This window comes from Trichosurus vulpecula, chromosome 2 (genome assembly GCF_011100635.1).
Source record: "Trichosurus vulpecula isolate mTriVul1 chromosome 2, mTriVul1.pri, whole genome shotgun sequence".
NCBI lineage: Eukaryota > Metazoa > Chordata > Mammalia > Diprotodontia > Phalangeridae > Trichosurus > Trichosurus vulpecula.
The window spans coordinates 218,920,645-218,939,799 of NC_050574.1; the positions used below are offsets into that span (position 1 = coordinate 218,920,645).

Genomic DNA, 19,155 nt, shown 5'->3' on the forward strand with positions numbered 1-19,155 from the left:
CCTTAAAAAATAATTGCCTAAACATTTGTTGTTGTTCTATCCAGCACATGAGGATTCAAAGTAAGCAGATATGTTAAGGTTATTACCATGTTTTTCCCTTACCTTCTCCCTTGTAGGCTCCTCAATGACCTGAAAATTGTGGGGAGGGAGCTCAGCTACTAGCTGCCACCCATTTACTGATTTTCCCTAATTAAGAATGATTCCGATATGATTGAAAATTAAAAAAATGTAACTTCCCCACAAAAAATTATAAATAATGGGAATATCATATTTCTGCATTAGCTTTTGTGGATGCCTATTAAATGATAATAATCTATTTTGGTACCCAGTATGAATCTAAATTTTAGAACACATAGAAAACATTTTGCAAATAAGTCCCCCGGATAGTTCTTTGCTTCCCTGCCTCTATACCGTTTAGCAAGGTCCTCATTATATACCCATGAGGGAAGCTAGCTCTTTTTTAGGCCTCCCTGCATACACTGAGCAGTAAATATATCCTAAATATGTTATCCAATATCATGTTAGTTCCATGATTCCAAGTATATCACTGTCATCTTGATCTGAAAAATATACATTATTCTGTATTAGGTGACCAATAAAATGAGTGTCATTTGACACCTACACTTAACTATATCTGCTTTTCAATTGCCCTTTTGTGTAAGCAGTAATAAAATTTAAACCATACATTATGCTATTTAGTATGGAAAAACACAACCACTGCCCCATTTTTTCATTTTTGTACTGTTTCCACGTACTTTTCACTGATACAAAACTACCATGATTGATATGAGGTTATCTTCCATCAACATTTCTCATCACGGGTACATATTACATTATGTAGGTACATGTATCTATAGCTACCCAGATCTGTAAGACTTACCTCTTTGCTTTCTTCCAGATCTGATTCGCTGCTGAAGTCTTCTGTGTTTAAATTTTCAAAGTCAGATTCTCCAACAGCAATTGGCACTGTTACTGTGAGGCTGGGGTTGTTTATGAATGACATGTAATCACTTTCATCAATTATATATTTTTCCACACTGCTGCCTGTCCCAATCCCACTTGTAGTCCCATTGGCATCTTTCAGATAATCAAGATCTTTTCCTGCTTCTGTTGTGTGATTGGACATGCAGCTATCTTTCTTGTTGTTCAGATCATCAAGTGGTTTGATTTCATCTAAAACCTTCTGTTTTCTGACAAAGGCCTGCTGAATGAATTCGTATATTTTCCTTTTCACATAAGCTACTCCCCGATGCATTCGATCCACAGCAATCTGGAGGTTGTTCATTTCGTTATCATCATCTGTAGCAGCAAGGTTGTCTGCACTAAATGAACTCAGTAGTAAGGCCAGAAACAAGTTCAGTACCTTTAAAAGATAACAAATATATAAGTTACTACTCACTCTTCAGGGTAAAGAAAAATATATTATGACTATATGCTCTGAGAAATAAGGCTCATAAATGCCTCACATTTTGAGAGTGCTTAAAAGTTTACAAAGGGTTTCCCTTAAAACAACCTTGTAAAGTGGGTAGTGCAAATGTTATCACATCAATTTTATAGATGAGAAAACTAAGACTTACAAAGATTAGTTGACATTCTCATACTCACATAGTTGGGAAAGCTAGAATGAGAACTTGAAATGTTTTTTCTAGTATATAACACTTCCCTTTCCCCCATGAGACTCAACAATTGAACAAGATGGATCATAATCTAGTGGAAAGAATGGCGGGTTGGGTTTTAGAAGCCCTGAATTTTAGTTCTGACTCCAAATAATGATTTGTGAGGTCTTTGATACTTTGTTGGATCTGTGATATTCCTGATTTTACTGCTCTGGTACAGATGGCAAGTGATCCACACTTGTAAATTTTTAATTGATTTTTTTCTTTCCTAGACCTGTGATTTAATCTGTGGAAGGAATTCCTGGTGAGGAACTTTCTTCTACCAATGCACAGAAGTCATGGATAATATCTTCTGTTACCTTATTTTTTAATCTAATTTTTCTTTCTTTTTGAAATCTTTCTCTTTTTGAGATGTAGTGAAACCTGAACCCTGGGTGTCCTTAGAATTGTCTTGCCTTTAACACAGATTTATTCTGCATGTATTTGGACTTGTTCTTCCTGACTTCATCTTCTTAAAGGCCACTTTGACTTCCTTACTTCCTATGTTAAATAAGTAGCTGCTGGAATCTAAATTTGGTGATTACATTGCCATTGATGAGTATAGATTGGTATAGAATCAGTAAACAAATCTATTCCTTTTTATTTCAGTTTGGAATCCCCATTCCAGTTTCACTTATTTATACTCCCAGGATGTTAAAAATTATCATAAATTATACCGCATTGGAGCATTATTACAGAGCAAACTGTTGCCTAAAATTACTTAATAACATTGGTCCATAACAATTTAAAACAAAAATTTTCGTAGATGTTACCATACCAAATACTCTTCAAGCTAGATAGAATAAAGAGCTTCCAGAATAGAGGCCTAACAAAAGAAGTCAAAATTGTGTGGGTAGAGGATGAAGTTCCCATGGTCTTGTCCTGATATTGACCAAGGATGCTCTTAGTGAGTCTACAGAAATTGAACTTACATCCTAACACTTTTATTCAACTACAGAAACAGTTATTTTATCTATCTGTGTCATAATCTATAGAAAGGCAGACATAAAAGAATAAGACAAAATAATGATTTATCCCAGGATCATCTATCTGAACTCTATTAAATAAGATAAGGAGAATGAAATGATAATAATAACTTATATTTGCATAATGCCAAAAGGTTTATCAAGGGCTTTCCTCAAAACAACAAGTGAGGGAAGTAATGTAAATTTCAAGCTTTGAAGGGACCTTGTAATGACTCCTGCAGCATCTTCAATCCACTAATCGAAGAAGTTCCTAGGGAAACTTTTGGGGTCATCCTATCAGATTAAGACCAGCAGTAACTGCCCAAAGTCTCTTTTTTCAGCCACTAGGGAGTTGCTAATATGAATTGGTGCCAGTTCCCAGTTTCAGATTTCTCATTTCTTTTTACCAATGCATGGTCCAGCAAGACCCAGATAAGAACACTGTAAAAACTGACCTGATCTGAGAAGAGTACCTTACTCTCTCCAGGGCCCCAGCAGGATTAATCCAATTCTACCTGGGGCTCCAAAAGGCTGAATCTATTTCCACCATCTTTCCTAACTTCATATTCTAAGTATGGCCTCTCAATAAAACTGTCTTGCTTTACTCTCATGTTGTGTGTGGCATGTTTCTTTATATTCAATCACGGTATCTTAAGCCTTCCTAATTCTTTATTAAAACAGACTTCAAAGGCCACCTAGTGAGACCCATATCTGAACATACCTAAGAAGCAATTATTCAGCCTTTATTTAAGGACTCCCATTGAGGAGGAAACCCTCTATTTTCCAAGGAAATCCATTCTACTTTTGGATAATTAATTTTTGTAGGAAGTTTTTCTAGACATCAAGACTAATTTTTTTCTTTGCAACTTCCATCCATTTTCCTTAAATCTACCCTCTGGGACTAATCAGAAAAATTCTGGTCTGTTCTTCTCATGACAGCCCTTCAAATACTTCAAGTACTTAAACACAGCTATCCTGTCGTCCCCATTCCATCAACCATTCTCATTTGGCATGAACTCAAGGTCATTCACCATTTTGGTTGGCCTCCTCTAAATGCTTTCCAACTTATTCATGTCCTTCCCTTCCTAAATTGTCAGTTAGGCAAAAAGCACTCACTAAGCATTTACTATGTTTCAGGCGCTGTGCTAAGGGCTGGGAATTCAAAGAAAAGAATAAATGGTTCCTTTGCTCAAGGAATTTATATTCCATCATGAATATAACTAGGTACATGCAATATAAATACAGAATAGATGGAAGTTTATTACAGCGAGGAAGGCATTAGGCACTGGCTGGGGTAAACATTTTGATCTGTGTCTTAAAGGAAGCCAGAGAAACAAAGACAGAAAGGTGGAGGGAGAAAACTTCAGGCAATGAGAACAACCAGCGCAAAGACAATGAGATGGAGAATTTAGTGATATAAGTGAAGCTCAGCAAATAGGCCAGTGTAGTTTAGATGGTAGAGTGTATGAAAGGAAGTAAAATATGAGAAGACTGAAAACGTAGGAAGAGGTCACATTGTGAGGAACCTTAAATGTAGAATCAAGGAATTTATATTTGATCACAGAAGTAACAGGGGAGCCACTGAAGCTTGTTGAATAGTTGGTAGTTTATTTAGGAGGCAGCATGTAATTGTGGATAGAATAATGGACTTTAGAGTCAGAAAGATCTGGGTTCAATTCCTACCTCAGAAGCTGTATGAAGCAGTCATGTAATGTATTGTCTGTGTGCCTCAGTTTCCTTACAAGTAAAATGAGTGTTGGACTCAAAGGTCTATAATATCGCTTTTGGATCTAAATCTATGAATATGGGGGAGGGTTAACATGGTCAGATCTATACTTCAGAAGAGTTACTTTGGCAGATGAGTAGATAGTTGGAATAGACTTAAGGTAGGGAGAACAATTTGAAGGTTATTGTAATAGTCCAGGTTACAGGTGATGAGGACCTGTGAGAGGGTGGTTGCCGTATGAGTAGAGAGAAGGACACATAAACAAGACATATTGTGAAGGTAGAAATCACAAGATTGGATATCTGGGGTGAATGAGCATGAGGAGATAAGGATGACACCTAGGTTGGGAGCCTGGGTATCTGGGAAGGAAAGAAATAAACCTGTATTAAATGACTATTATATGCCAGGTGCTATGCTAAGCATTTTACAAACACTATCTTATTAATCATCATAACAACACTGAGAGGTAGATACTATGATTATCCCCATTTTACAGTTGAGGAAACCGAGCCAAACAGAACCTCAGTTGTCACACAGTTGCCTAGGGTCATATAGCTAGTGAGGGGAGATTAGTGAGGCCTTCAATAATAACAGGTAAGTTTGGAAGAGGGGTGTTTGGGGAGAAAGATAATAAATTATTTTGAAAATTTTAAATTTGATATACATAGTGGTCATCCAGCTTGAGATGTCCAAAAGTTAGTTATCACTGCAGGACTGCAGTACAAGAGAGATTAGGATTAGATATGTAAATATGAGAATCATTTAAATAGGGATGAAAGTTGAACTCATGGAACCTTATGAGAATACTAACTGGTAAAGTATAAATGGATAAAAGAAGAGGACCAGGACAAAGCCTTGGAGGACACCCACAGTTAATAGGTCTGGCATGGGTAGAGAGTCAGCAAAGGAAATTGAGGAGGAGCAGTCAGAAAGGTAGGAGGAGAATCAGGAAAGGGCAGCATCATTAATACCTAGAGAGGAAAGAGGAGAAAAAATATTCAACAGTGTCAAATGCTGAAGAGAAATCAAGAAGACTGTGGATTTGAAAAAAAAAAGCTATTCAGTTTTGCAATTAACAGATAATTGGTAACTTTGGAGAGGAGGTTTAGAAGGTTTAGAAAAGAGCAAGAGAAGAGGAAGCGGAGGTACCAAATGTGAAAAGTTTTCTTAAGGAGTTTAGCCAAGAAGGTTAGGAGACATAAAGAGCAATACTTAGCAGAGATGTTAGATCAAGTGAAGGGTTTTTTTTAAGAATGGGGAGACATAGGTGTGTTTCTAGGCAAGAGGGAAGGGTCCAATAGATAGAGAAAGATCAAAGATCAGAATGTCTAGTTCCCTCACAACTGTACTACAAAGATCCGAAAAACACACCAGACCAAGTCCTAATTGGGAAATCTAAGAAAAAATCACAGTGAGTCATTTTTTCCAGCCCAGATAAGTAGAGGGAGATAGACAAAGAGGTCTGTAGACACTGGGATTGGAATCTAACTGGGAAGGTCCTGATAGAGTGATGAAAAGAAAGCACTGAAAGAGAGCTAAGGGTATGTACCAGGGAAAGAACAAGCCCTACACTCACACAGAGGCTCCTTACCTTGCTCCACATTCACACAAAGGTGCCAGCTGGCAGCTCTCTATCTCACTACCCATTTTCAGGAAGGAACCTGCACCTAGGTGGTATTCCATGGTAAGTAGTGTTCTGGGCTGGATATTGAGCAAGAAGCAAGTTCAGAAGCAAGCAGCAGTTGGTGACTCTGACCTCAGGAGCAAAGCAGAGCAGGGTCTTAGTTCCAGACACCGGCCCACTCTGAAGCCTACAGTGAAATTCAGCCAAGACAAAAAACCCACACCAAATGGGATCCTGCAGCTCTGTCATTTTAAAACATCAGAACTTTCCAGCTGGCTGATAATGTCTAAGACCAGCAGCAGTCTACTGGAACACCATCAACGAGTAAACCCATAGGTATATTGCTCATACCCAAATTCAGGCCAAGGATTTGTAGGGCTCAAACCAGGAGGGCACCTATTAGACTTTCCCTTGGATCAGACTACTTTGGGAGCACTGAAAGCATTTAAGTTCCTAGGATAAGCTTCTCTGAGATCCCAAAATATAATACAATACTCAGTACCCTAAGAAAGTCACAGAAGGACATCAGTAGATACAAGCTTAGCCTATATATTCACTATAGAAGAAACATACAGAGTCCAGACCTAAAATGAAGTACAAAGTCAGGAGGTAGTCTGGAAGAATGAGCAAATAAAAAAAAGACTCCCACCATAAAAAGCAATCATGGTAACAGGTGCCCTTAAGATAAAAAGAAGAAAAGAATAACTCTAAACAATCAAAATCCCAAGAGCACATTAAACTAGAATTCCTAGAAGAAATGAAGCAGGAAAAAAAGTTTATATAAATGAAATGAGAGCACTAGAGGGAAAACAGTATAAAAGAAGTGGGAGCTGTAGAAGAAAGAATTGATTTGGCAAAGAGGCATAAAACCTTACCCAAGCAACAGACTCCTTATGAAATAGAAGGATCTAATAGAAGTTAATGATTTCATGAGACAATAAAAAATTTTGAAACAAAATGAAAAGACTGGAAAAAAAGAACAAAAGGAACAAAAAAAACATACTTTTTTTCAAGAAATCACAAAAGAAAACTACTTATATCTCTTAGAAGAAGAGGGTAAAGTAAAAATAGAAAAGATCCACCATTGATCTCCACAGAGAAACCCCAAAATTAAAACTTTCAGGAACATTATAATCAAAATTCAGAGATTCCAGGTCAAAGAAAAAAAATACAGCAAACATCCAGAAAGGAAGAATTCAAATATCTAGTAGCCATTGTAAGGATCACAAAAGATTTAGCACCCACCATTATAAAGAAGTCAAGAGTTTGGAATATGATATTTCAGAATTTAAAAGATTTAGGCTCACAACCAAGAATAACTTACCTGATGTGGGAGGAATGGATCTTTAATAAATAGAGTATTTTTAGGTATTACTGATGAAAAGACCAAAACTTAGCAGAAGCTTTGAAGTGCAAATAGAAGCAAATAGAAACATAATAAAGATAATCATGAGTGAACAAAATAAGGGCCTAAACAAGAATAAACTGTTTACATTCTAACATGGGGAGATGATACATGTGTCCCCTCAGAACCCAAGATAATATAGTCATGGATCATAAAGAAAATCTAATGACATAGATAGAGAACCTAGGGGGTGGTTTTGTTATGTTTTAATTTAAAAAACAGAAGTGATGAAGTGAGGAAAATCAGCTCACATAATGAGGATTTTCAAGTAGAAGACAATGAAAACAAGGAAGAAGGGATGGGGAAAGCAAGAAATACTTGTACCTCATTCTATCTGAAGTGGTCAAAGGAGGAAAGAATGTAAACACACAGTTGGGTACATAAATATATTTAATTCAACAGGGAAACAGGATGGAAAGGGGGAATAAAGGAATAACCATTTATATAGCACCTACTATGTGCCACGCACTATACTAAGTGCTTTAAAACCAAAACAAATATTTCATTTGATCCTCATAACAACTCAGTGAGGGAGGTCATATTATTATTCCCATTTTATATACAGTTGAGGAAACTAGGTGAACAGAGGTCGAATGACTTGGCGAGGGCCACACAGGTAATAAGTGTCTAAAGCCTGATTTGAACTTAGATCCTCCTGACTCCAGGACCAGTACTCTATCCACTACACCACCTAGCTGCCTCTGATGGAACAAAATCTGTTGTACTTCAGCTGAAGCGGACTTAAGAACTCTGACCAACTTGAATTCCAGAGGTCTGATGACGAAGCATGCTACAAAAGGGTGATGAACTCAGAGTACAGAATGCATTTTTGGACATGGCCAATATGAGAATTTGCTTGATCATACATATGTTACAAGAATTCTGTTTTTCTGTTTTTCAGTGGAGGAGGATGGTAGAAGAAAGGAAAAACTAATGACTTTTAATTGACAAAAATTAAAATTAAAAAAAAAAAGATTAGAGGGCATGGAGATGATCATGGGGGCAATCTCCTGGAGAAGATGAGAGGACATGGGCCAAGGAGCGCAGGTAGAAGGCTTGTCTTGGTAAGGCAAAGGGACAACTTTTTGCCTGAGAGAGATATGGAGGAGAAATTAAAGAAAGATGACTGGGTGATATGACAGGCAGCTGGGTGGTGCAGTGGCTAGAGTGCGGGACTTAGAGTCAAGAAGACTGTGTGTGTCTCAGATACTTACTAGCTGTGTGACCCTGGACAACTTACTTAAGTTCTCAGTTTCTTCCTCTGTAAAATGGGGATAATAATTGTTCCTATCTCACAGGGTTGTGAGGATCAAATGAGTTGACATATGTATCGTGCTTTATAAACCTTAAAGCACTATATACATACAAGGCATTATTGATGATGATTATGTGATAGTAAGAAGAAGGCATTCTCAGTGAATTGCCTCCATTTTTTTTCTGGAAATATGGAGTGATGTTCTTGGCTGAGAGGGTTGATAGAACGGGTACTATATGAGGTTTGAGGAGAGATAGAAAGATTTGGAAAAGTCACTGTGGAGAAGGGGCTAATGTATCAATCAAGGAAAAGTGGGATCAACTTGCTGCAGTGAAGGCCTGGTTGTGATTAAAAATATAAATTTACAATGGACCCAATCAGCAGGGTTTCATAATTTTGCCTAGCTTCTTTCCATAGCATATGAATAAGAACAAAGGAGGTGGATGGTAGTATTAATTCAGGATTGGAGTCTGGCAAGGTATGATTAACAACAGGACAAGGGGGCAAAGTCTTAAAGGATAGTATAGAATTGAACTGGTTCCCCAAGATATCAAGAGAGGGAAGAGAGAAGGTAATGATTTTGAAAAGAACTGAGAGGTGGAAGAATTGGAAGTTGTAATGAAGATATATATCAGGGTTAGGGGTCATCAGGGTTAGGGGTCATAAGGCATAGGGAATGATGAAATGACAAAATATTATGATCAGATAAAGGAATTTAAGAGTTCATTAATAGACATGAAACACTTGTGGATAATGGCAAGATCAAGGATATAACCGTCTCTGTACAGTTGAGGTACAATGGAGAAGTAGGTCACAGGAACTGAGTAAACTGAAGAACTGGAAAGTTAGGGTACTTCAAGGAGCATAAATATGTTGAAGTCATCCATTTTGAGAGCAAGAGTTGTGGGGGATAAAAATGCTGTGATCCAGTCACTGAACTCATTGAGGAAGAAAGGAGAATGTTCTTGGGTGGGTGGAGGAAGTTGGAATGGAAAGGCATGGATAGATACCAGCCACCAAGATCTTGATTGTATCATGCATTTGAAGAGTATGAACCTCCAAGAAAGAGAAGTTGCTGAGTGACAGTGATATAGGGAGCCTGGAAGTGATAATGGGGGTGGGGGCAAGGAGTATTCTGACTTTCCCAACATAGTGTGAGGTAAAGCGGATACATGAGACAAAAATGTAGTCACTAATGGAAAGGGTGGTGAGGGAAGATGAATCATCAAGAGGGAGCCAGGACTCAGTGAATGCCAGAAAATGGAAGGAGTGAGAAAGCAAGAGGCTTAAGATCAAAGGAAGTTTGTTAATTATGGAGCAGGAGATCCGGAAGGCATAGTGGAGGAGGTGGGAAGATCTAGAATTAGGGTATGAGGTTGAAGTGGATGGTCTTAAGGTAAGGATTGGTTAGGGATAGACAACTGGATTTGTCCACCAGTAGCCAGGGTTTCAGGATCACTGGGATAGGGAGAGTATAAGAGAGCGGGAGCAGGATAGCCATTAAAGAATGAGTCCAGGAAAAAAATGGTTCAAGAGCTATTCATTGAGGGAGGTATGTGATTAGACTGTTCAAGACAGTGACATTGTATCCTGTGAGGCCCTGGAAGGCTAGGCTCACAGCAGGTAAGACTTGGTGGAGTTATGGCCAGGAAAGTCCAGAACTGAGCACAATAAGCCAGACTATTCCGACAAAAATAGAGTACAGAGTGGTATGATTACCACCCTCTTTCTTTAAAAATACTCCACCTGTTTTTAATACAGCTTTAAAATTGATTAGAGTTTTTGATTCATGTTGAGTTCAGAGAGTATTAAAAACCTCTAGATTTTTTCATATGAACTAAAAACCCTATTTCTCCTTAATCTTGTACTTGTGAAAATATTTCATGCTAAATTTTGATTTTAAATTATTCTCTATTAAATTCACTTTATTAGACCTGCCTCTATGTTTTGACCCTTTGAAGCCTGAGTTTGTCATCCATCCTGTTAGCTATCTCTGTAAACACTGTGTAATTTGCAGATCAGACAAGCATAACATCTATGCCTTTGTCCAGGTCATTAATAAAAAAAACGCTAAGCAGAATAAGGCCATGCATAGATCCTTGGGGTACTCCACTGGAGACCTCTTTCCAAGTTGACATCAAATATTAATGATAACCCTTTGGTCTAGATGTTTAACCAGTTCCAAGTCCACATATTTGCTCAATTGTTAAGCCTATGTATCTCTTATTCTCTATAAAAAATCACAATTAATCAAATGCTTTCCTAAAATCGAGGTAAATTATATCTCTAGCATTCTTCTGATCTATCAGTCTGGCAACCTTGTCTAAAAAATAAATGCAGTTAGTCTGGCATGACCTGATCTTCATTAAGCAATTCTGGCTCTTTGTGATTACTTCCTCTTCTCCTAGATATCCACAAACTCTTTAACAATATGTCCAAGAATTTTGTCATGAATCTAAATCAAACACACCAGCCTATAGTCTGCAGACTCCATTCTCTTCTCTTTTTTATAGATTAGAACAACATTTTCTCTTTTCTAATCCTATCGTCTCAATCCCATTCTCTCTGACCTTTCTATAATCACGAGAAACAATAACAGCCACCAATTCTTTTAGCATCTAAAGATGTTCATGTAGATTTGGTAACTTGAATTCATTAAGTGGAGCTAGAAGCTTTCTTACTATTTTCCAAATTATTTTTGACATTAACTCCCTTTTAGCCATTTTCTTTCTGACTTTCCTTGTCCACAGGTCATTCTCCTGCATGATCCTTTCTTCAACCCCTTCCCCAGAGACAAACAAAAAAAGTCAAATGCTTTGCTCTCTCTCTCTCTCTCTCTCTCTCTCTCTCTCTCTCTCTCTCTCTCTCTCTCTCTCTCTCTCTCTTTCTCTCTCTCTCTCTCTTTCTCCAATTTGTTTTTACAATCAATCCTGCCAGCCCAAGCAGCCATTCCTTCTTTGATCCTCCCTTCCCCAATAAAACAACATCAAACCATTGTTTTCTTTAGCTTTCCTAGACTCAGTTTTTTCTCAATATTAGTACTCCTAAACTATTCTTACTAGTGTAAGAACAGTAACAGTACACACTTTTGCATTTATTCATTGGTTCCCTTTCTCCTATCTTTTGTATGTGTCTTTTTTTAGATATAAACTGATTTGTGAATGAACTCCTTGTTCATACATAGCAGTGTTTAGACAACTCCCCTTTTTCTTCCATATCACAATGATGTCTCTTCATATTTTCAGAATGTCATTCTTGAGGATACTCATCACTCCTGGGCTGATTTTCCCTGGAGGGTTTCCACCTATGGGATCTATCCTCTTTCTGAATCCTCTGAAATCTCTCTGCAGCTAGGTGGTGCAGCAGATAGAGTTCTGGACCTGGAGTTGGGAAGACTTGAGTTCAAATTTGGCCCCTGATACTTGCTAGTGGTGCGACCCTGGGCATCACTTATCATCCTTTTGACCCAGATGGCTTGTTTGTAAAATGGGTTAATAATAGCGCCTACTACCTCACAGACTTATTGTAAGGATCAAATGAGATATTTGTAAGGTGCTTTGGCACATATAAGTACTATATAAATGTAAGCTATCATCATCATTATTATTATTAGGGTTCCTGTCAAACCGTTTTGGGTTTTTCTCTCCTATATCAGAAATTCTAAAATTGTATGGCCATTTCCTCACAATATTCTTAGATTTTTTTTCACTCTATTAACCAATTGTTCCTTGAAGATCTAGAATAGAATTTCCCCTTGATTCAAATACCTTTTAAAGGATGGAATTATCATTTTAATTCAAGAAATTATCAGGTGCTCTGCTTTTGGCAGAGAATGCGAGCAAAAATCCGAATTATTGATGTCCCTGATTATTTCTATTAATGTCACTAATTTTACTAAAGAGGAATCTGAGACAAGTGAAGTGACTAGGCTAAGGTTGCATAACTAGAGCTAGAACTCGATCTAATCTCTGGACTCCAGGTCCAGCCACTTTTCACATCACCACATTGCCTCAGGTCTTGCTAGGTTTTAGGTCAACTTGTTTTCCATTGTGTTGCCTTTTAAGACTCATTTTCCTCTCCACTTTTTCTCTCCTTTGCAAGATGATTTCACACTCAATCTTCTGCAGATCTTCTTTGAAGTGTCTGGCAAATGAGCTTTCATTTTAAACTGGTTTTGCCTTTGGTTGTGTGTCTCTTTAGTAAAGAGATCAAATGATTGCTGGCTCAAGCAGTTTCTTTACTCTTTTAGATTCTTTGACATGGCAACTGGTTTATATCAACTAAGCTTTTGTAACAAACATATGATATTATCCCTAATCAATTCACAAAACTTTCCCAGGCTAGTTTCCTCAGCTGCCAAATAAAGGCCTTGGACAAGATGCCCTTCAATTTTTTTTCTTCTTCAAAATGTAGGCTCATAGGAGTCTATGGGGAAAAATTATATATGTATACATACATATATGTGTGTATGTATATGTATACACTATATATATGCTTACACACATCATGTAGCTTAAAATTCCTATTAAAGCTTAAAGCTACGCTAAGTCTGTTGGGACACTCTGTATATATATACACCACAATAAGCCCAGGAAATAATAAAGCTTATAATTATGGCTAAAAACAACAACAAATTGTGTTTTGTGTTATTTTAAAAATTATGATTAGAAACATACTAAGAATAACTTAGAAATTCAATCTGAAATTAATGTTAGTTGAGACATTTAAACTAATTTCCCCAATTTTCTAAGTTTTTCTAAACTGCTTTGTTGTAGTCTGTTTCAGCTGAAATGGCTACTTACAAAAAGAATTCCATCATTAGTATTTTAATGAGCATTGGGTATGCTAGTATTTTCTCTTCCTCTTCAGTTTACTGTATATTACATAATTTTGTACAGCAAACAGAAATAACCCAAATTCACATTAGAGGATTGGAAAGGATTGATCACTTACTCCATTAGCATACTCTCTGGTTGCATTAGTCTTCTTTTGTTTTGACTTATAGCTAGAGGACTCGCTAACCTAGAGCTGTCTGATATATCTGCCATATTACACTTGTAGCAAGTAGATACTGGGGTCACAGTGGGGCAGGATATAAGCGTATGCATATACGCTGATATCAATGTATGCATACATGCAATATCTCTAGTTCCTAGACCTATATTGGCAAAGAAGTAGGGGCATTCATTCCTGATTTTGTAGTGTTCTTAGGTTTGGCTCCTGATGATGAGAAGAGATTGTAACTAGCAATTTTGGTGTCTAGAGCAATCCATTTGTGGTGAGATTGTATAGATGTTTTCTTAACTCCATGACTAGAGACCTTGGGATAACTTGGGGGTGAATTCTTTTGCTTTGGCGAATGGCATAGTAACTACCTTGGGTCATGGCTGTGGGAAAGTGAAAGTGCTGTCTGACCCCTTTAAATTTTAGATCTTCCCCAATTCTGTTCCAGATTGTGTTCTTCCAGTATATAACCCATGCCCTGCTCCCAAGCCTGGATTGGAGGGGGCAGGAGAGTGCAGTGGCAAAGGCTCTGGATTTGGAGTAGGAGGACCTATGTTTGAATTCTAGTTCTGCTATTATCTTTGACCTTGGGCAAGTCACTTCACTTTTCTAGGTTTCAATTTTATTGATTGTAAAATGGGGAGGTTGGGTTCAATGACCTCTCAGCTGCCTTCTAGGAGATCCTAAGGTGAATGCAGTGGACAGATTGTAACAATGTTGTTGAGCATTAAAATGTTATTGGATATTACCATACTAACCTATTTTACTATAACAGGAAGGTGAAAAAGCCCTGACCTAATTTTTTTCCCCATGAATATCTAAAAATTACTTTTAAAATGCTCATTATTCATTAGTGCTATTTTCCTCATCATATTATCTTGTATAACACTTATTTATGTACATATTATATATCCTAAAAGAATGTAAGCTCCTTGAGGACAGGAATCATTTTTCTTTTCTGTCTTTGTATTCTCAGTACCTAGCACAGGGCCCTGCACACAGTAGGTGTTTTAAAATAAATCATAGAATTTCAGAGTTGGAAGGAACCTCAGTGATCTTCTAGTCTAACTCATACCTGAAAAAAATATCCCACCAACCACAAACCTAACAAGTGGTTAGCCAGCTTTTCCTAAAAGGCTTTCAGTGAGGAAGAAGTCATCATCTTTTTCTTTTGTATAGACATAGTTGCTAGAAAGCGTTTTTGTTTGTTTGCCACTTAGCAACTTCTGTCCATTTCTCCTAGTTCTTTCCTCTGGGACCAAGAAGGACAAGAATAACACTTGAAAACAGCTATTATTTCTACTCTTTGCTCTTTTTGCCAGTCTTCTCATGCCCTCTTCCTTCAACCAGTCTATACATGTCATGAACTTGAGGCCCTGCATCATCCTGGCTCTCCTCCTCTAGATGATAGCCATCTTATCAAGGTTTGTTCTAAGATGTGGAGGCTAGAACTAAACACAAAACTCCCAAAGAGGCCTTACTAGGAAAGGGTATAATGGGACTATCTTCCCCCTTATTTCTGTCTTCTAGATTTCTACTGAAGCCTAGGATCTCATTCATTTTGTCACATCTTGCTGTTGACTCATCATGAATTGGCAGCCCATTAACAGCCACAGATTTTCTTTAGATAAACTGCCAAACTGTGTCATCTTGTAATTTTGAAGTTGATTTTTTGAATCTAAGTGTAAGAGTTTCCATTTATTCTTTTAAAAAATTTCAACCTTCTTTCTTCGACCCAATGTTCTAGTCCATCAAGATTTTTAAGAATCCTGACATATCCAGTAAATAAACTGTCCTTCCCAGCTTTGTGTTTGCTGTTTATTAGTGAACCACATTATGTCATGCATCAGGTAAAAATATCTACAATAGTCTCAGTGTGTACTTACCACTAGATTTCCAATCACCATGACCATCATGAAAACAGTAAGACACATGGCTTGGCCAGCAACTTCCATACAGTCCCACATGGTCTCTATCCATTCTCCACATAGTACCCGGAACACAATCAGGAAGGAATGAAAGAAGTCATGCATGTGCCAGCGTGGAAGTTCACAGTCAGGGGCAATCTTGCAGACACAATCTTTGTAGCTTTTACCAAAGAGCTGCATGCCAACCACAGCAAAAATAAAAACAATAATGGCCAACACCAATGTCAGGTTTCCCAGAGCTCCCACTGAGTTGCCAATGATCTTTATCAGCATATTTAGTGTTGGCCAAGACTTTGCCAACTTGAAAACTCGGAGCTGGAAAACAAAAGATGATAATTACTATGCACTATTTTAAAGCTATACAACTGTCATTTGCATCTAGATGTACTAAGAATTTATGCCAAAGTTCTATTTTTTTTCTGATAGAAGTATGGGAATAGTTCTTTTGCCCTCTTTTTTCCACTTTGGTCTAACATTCTGGGTAGATCATATGTATGGAGTATGGACTGAATCTAGGTGCCATGGATTTTATGATACTTTTTAGGGATGTGGTGTTCTAACTTCTACATGAAGGCTCTATTCTTCTGTCCTAGATAGCAGGGAGAGTGATGTCTAATATGACACTTCTCTTCCCCGACCCCAACCCCATCATGTTTCTTTTTCACAATTCCCATATTTATTTATGATGTTTAGGGGCCCTTAGGCCCCTATTCTATGCCAGATTTTTTTCCCACAACTGCATGGTCTAGGATCATAAAACCATGGTTAATGTAAATATGAAGAAACTCCATACGTCTTTCCATTATTGAGAAGGGACTGATGTATGAACTTCCAAAAATGTAGTAACTTCAAAGGCTTTTCTGCTTGGATTGGGTGAGAGTAAACATATTGTTTTACATTTCTGTAATAGCTGTAACCCACTTTGCATGAGATTGCCATCCTTTCTTATAAAGGTATTAATATTTTTTAAAGCTAGTAATACAAAGTGATATCTTCATTTACATTTCCCCCTCCAGATCTGGAAACAAAAGACAAATAACCCCCAAACCAATATTTAGTCAGACATAATGGTAACTGGCTAACATACTAGATTATACAAACAGCTGCCCTCTTTGGAGCAAAGGCATTGCGTAAAACTAACGGAATAGTGTTTACCAGTCGAAAAGAACGGAGAACAGATAATCCTTCCACATTGGCCAGTCCGAGTTCTACTAAACTAAGGGTCACAATAAAACCATCAAAGATGTTCCAGCCTTCTTGAAAATAATAATAGGGGTCCATGGCAATTATCTTCAGAAACATTTCTCCCGTGAAGATCCCAGTAAAGACCTAAGACCAGAAACAAAGTTAATGTACTGTCAAACAACATGGCAAGGTGAGGATATCATGAGTCCTCTTGCTTTAAGCAATACACTCATTGATGAAACATATAGACAATTTCATTACCATCTGTAGTATCTTCCTTATTCAAGTATGTAGGGTAATTGTCATTACAGGTTTATATTCCTAGAGTGCATATATAATTTCTATAATAATTGCATATCATAATGCAATTCAAAAAATCATATGACTTTTCTTCTAAAAACATAAAAATCACTTGACTTTTTAAGGGGCCTTTTTTGGCCATCCCCTCTCCCCCAATTATTCGGGCCCCTTTTAAAACAAATTGGCATTTATTCTATCTATCCATATTAATTAATATCAATAGCTATCTCTCTCTCTGTATCTCTTTATCCATCTCTCTATGTATCTGTCTTGCATAGTTGTATAAGCCCCTCTCCCCTACTCTCTTGCAGGAGTACTTTATAAGTTCCTTGACAAGAACATGAAATGTCTCACTTTTAGATTTGTATCTTCAGCGCCTAATCCATTTCCTGGATTAACGACAAATACTTGCTGATTTATTGACTGGGTATTTAAGAAAGAAAGAGCACACACACACACACACACAAGGTAAAATGAAGACCATTAAACAGAAAGTTTCTTTCTAAATCTCTCAAGCCCCAAAGTAAACTACAAGGAAAAATGCAAAAAATGCTTTAGAGGATTGTCTGTATCCTTAAACAAATAATAGTATAATACTCCAAAGCTACCCAGATTCAATTGACAAATACCTAAATAGTTTATTTTTTCTAAAACATAAAATGGAAAAAAAAACCCCTAAGTGGTAACCTTCGCCAAAAATGGGGCTGCTAAATATCTGATACACAGTGTACTGTAGGTTATCAATATTTTATGGCTTTAATATAAAAGGATAAAACAACACAAGTACTGAGACTCTTTAAGAGGGAAAGCCTGAAATGAGACAATTTATATACTATAAAAGTACACTTGATTAACCCTAAGGCCCTCCCATGCAACAACAGTTAGTTGGGTAAAAAATGTGGGGGAGGGGGGAGACTGCGATTTGGGTTTTCCTGTAGCAATGCAAACTGTAGAAGCAAAGTTCAAAAGCATTCAATTGAACCATGAAAACCAGATACCAATGAAGATTATAAGAATGGAAGCAAAGCTATAGGATCTTCAGACTTGATAAGAACTACATCAATGCTATGGAAATATTACTATTTTGGCACTGCAGAGTTGGCCCATCCTTGAATATATTAGTAGTTTCATTTCTCAATTTTTCCTTTGGCTTTAAGGGCTAGCCCTTCTAGTGGAAAGCAGATATTATCCATTATGGATTTAAAAGAGCTTGTCAATGAACCATCTCTACATCAGAACACTCACAGCCGGATTAAAATACTTAACATTAAATATAGAAGATTGATTGGAGGATACCGATAGGAGGATAGGAGGATAGGAGGATAGGGAATGGTACTCAGACCATTCATTCTCAGCTGATCCCTATCAAGAAAGATGAGAAGAAGCAACAACAACAACTATTACTACTACTACAATAATGGATATGTATTCAACTCCTTAAGATTTTCAAAGTACTATGATGGTGATGCCTAGTTTTCTATAGCACTTTAAGGTGTGCAAAATAATCTTGTTTGATTTTCACAACATTCTTGTGAGGTAGGAGCTTCAACGTGTGACCTCAGTTGAGCTTGATGAGACAGATGACTCTTCATGATTAATGTGTGCATTCTCATAAAACATCATTTTCCTTTTTAATTTTCGGGCTCTGAAAGCCTGCAACTCTTTGCTATGAGCTTTTGAAGGAAAATGATTACTGAAACAATAATTTTAAGGCAAGAAAACTTTTACCTTTCAATATGCTTACCAAGTTTCCTACTGAAAGCACATTATTGAAATGAGGAGTCATTGGATAATGTTCCATGGCCATGAACAGCGTATTTAAGACAATGCAGATGGTAATTGCCAGGTCAACAAATGGATCCATCACAATTAGATTGACAATGTGTTTCACTTTCAACCAGTGTGGGGAACAATCCCAGATTAAGAAAATGTTGGAAAATTTATACCAGCAGGGTGGGCACTTCTGTCTGGATTCTTCAAGTTCTGGAGATAAAAACCAAAACAACAATAAAAATATAGTTGAGTTATTCTCTTTACTAACTGATATATTTCTATTTGCCATTAAAAAAGAAGCTGCCTCCTTATTCTATTACTCCACTAGGATTTGC

General features: G+C 37.2%; 1 protein-coding gene across 3 annotated transcripts in view; it reads right to left on the bottom strand.

Annotated features, from left to right (window-relative positions):
• LOC118835675 (sodium channel protein type 1 subunit alpha) overlaps positions 1-19,155 on the bottom strand; it is a 133,164-nt gene that overhangs the window by 65,215 nt on the left and 48,794 nt on the right. For all 3 annotated transcript variants that reach the window (XM_036742903.1, XM_036742904.1, XM_036742902.1), the window contains exons 13-16: positions 18,792-19,030; positions 16,718-16,891; positions 15,521-15,877; positions 881-1,363 (exon numbers count right to left, since the gene is read on the bottom strand). In XM_036742903.1, coding sequence (XP_036598798.1) covers positions 881-1,363; positions 15,521-15,877; positions 16,718-16,891; positions 18,792-19,030 — 1,253 coding nt within the window. The remainder of the gene's footprint in view (positions 1-880; positions 1,364-15,520; positions 15,878-16,717; positions 16,892-18,791; positions 19,031-19,155) is intronic.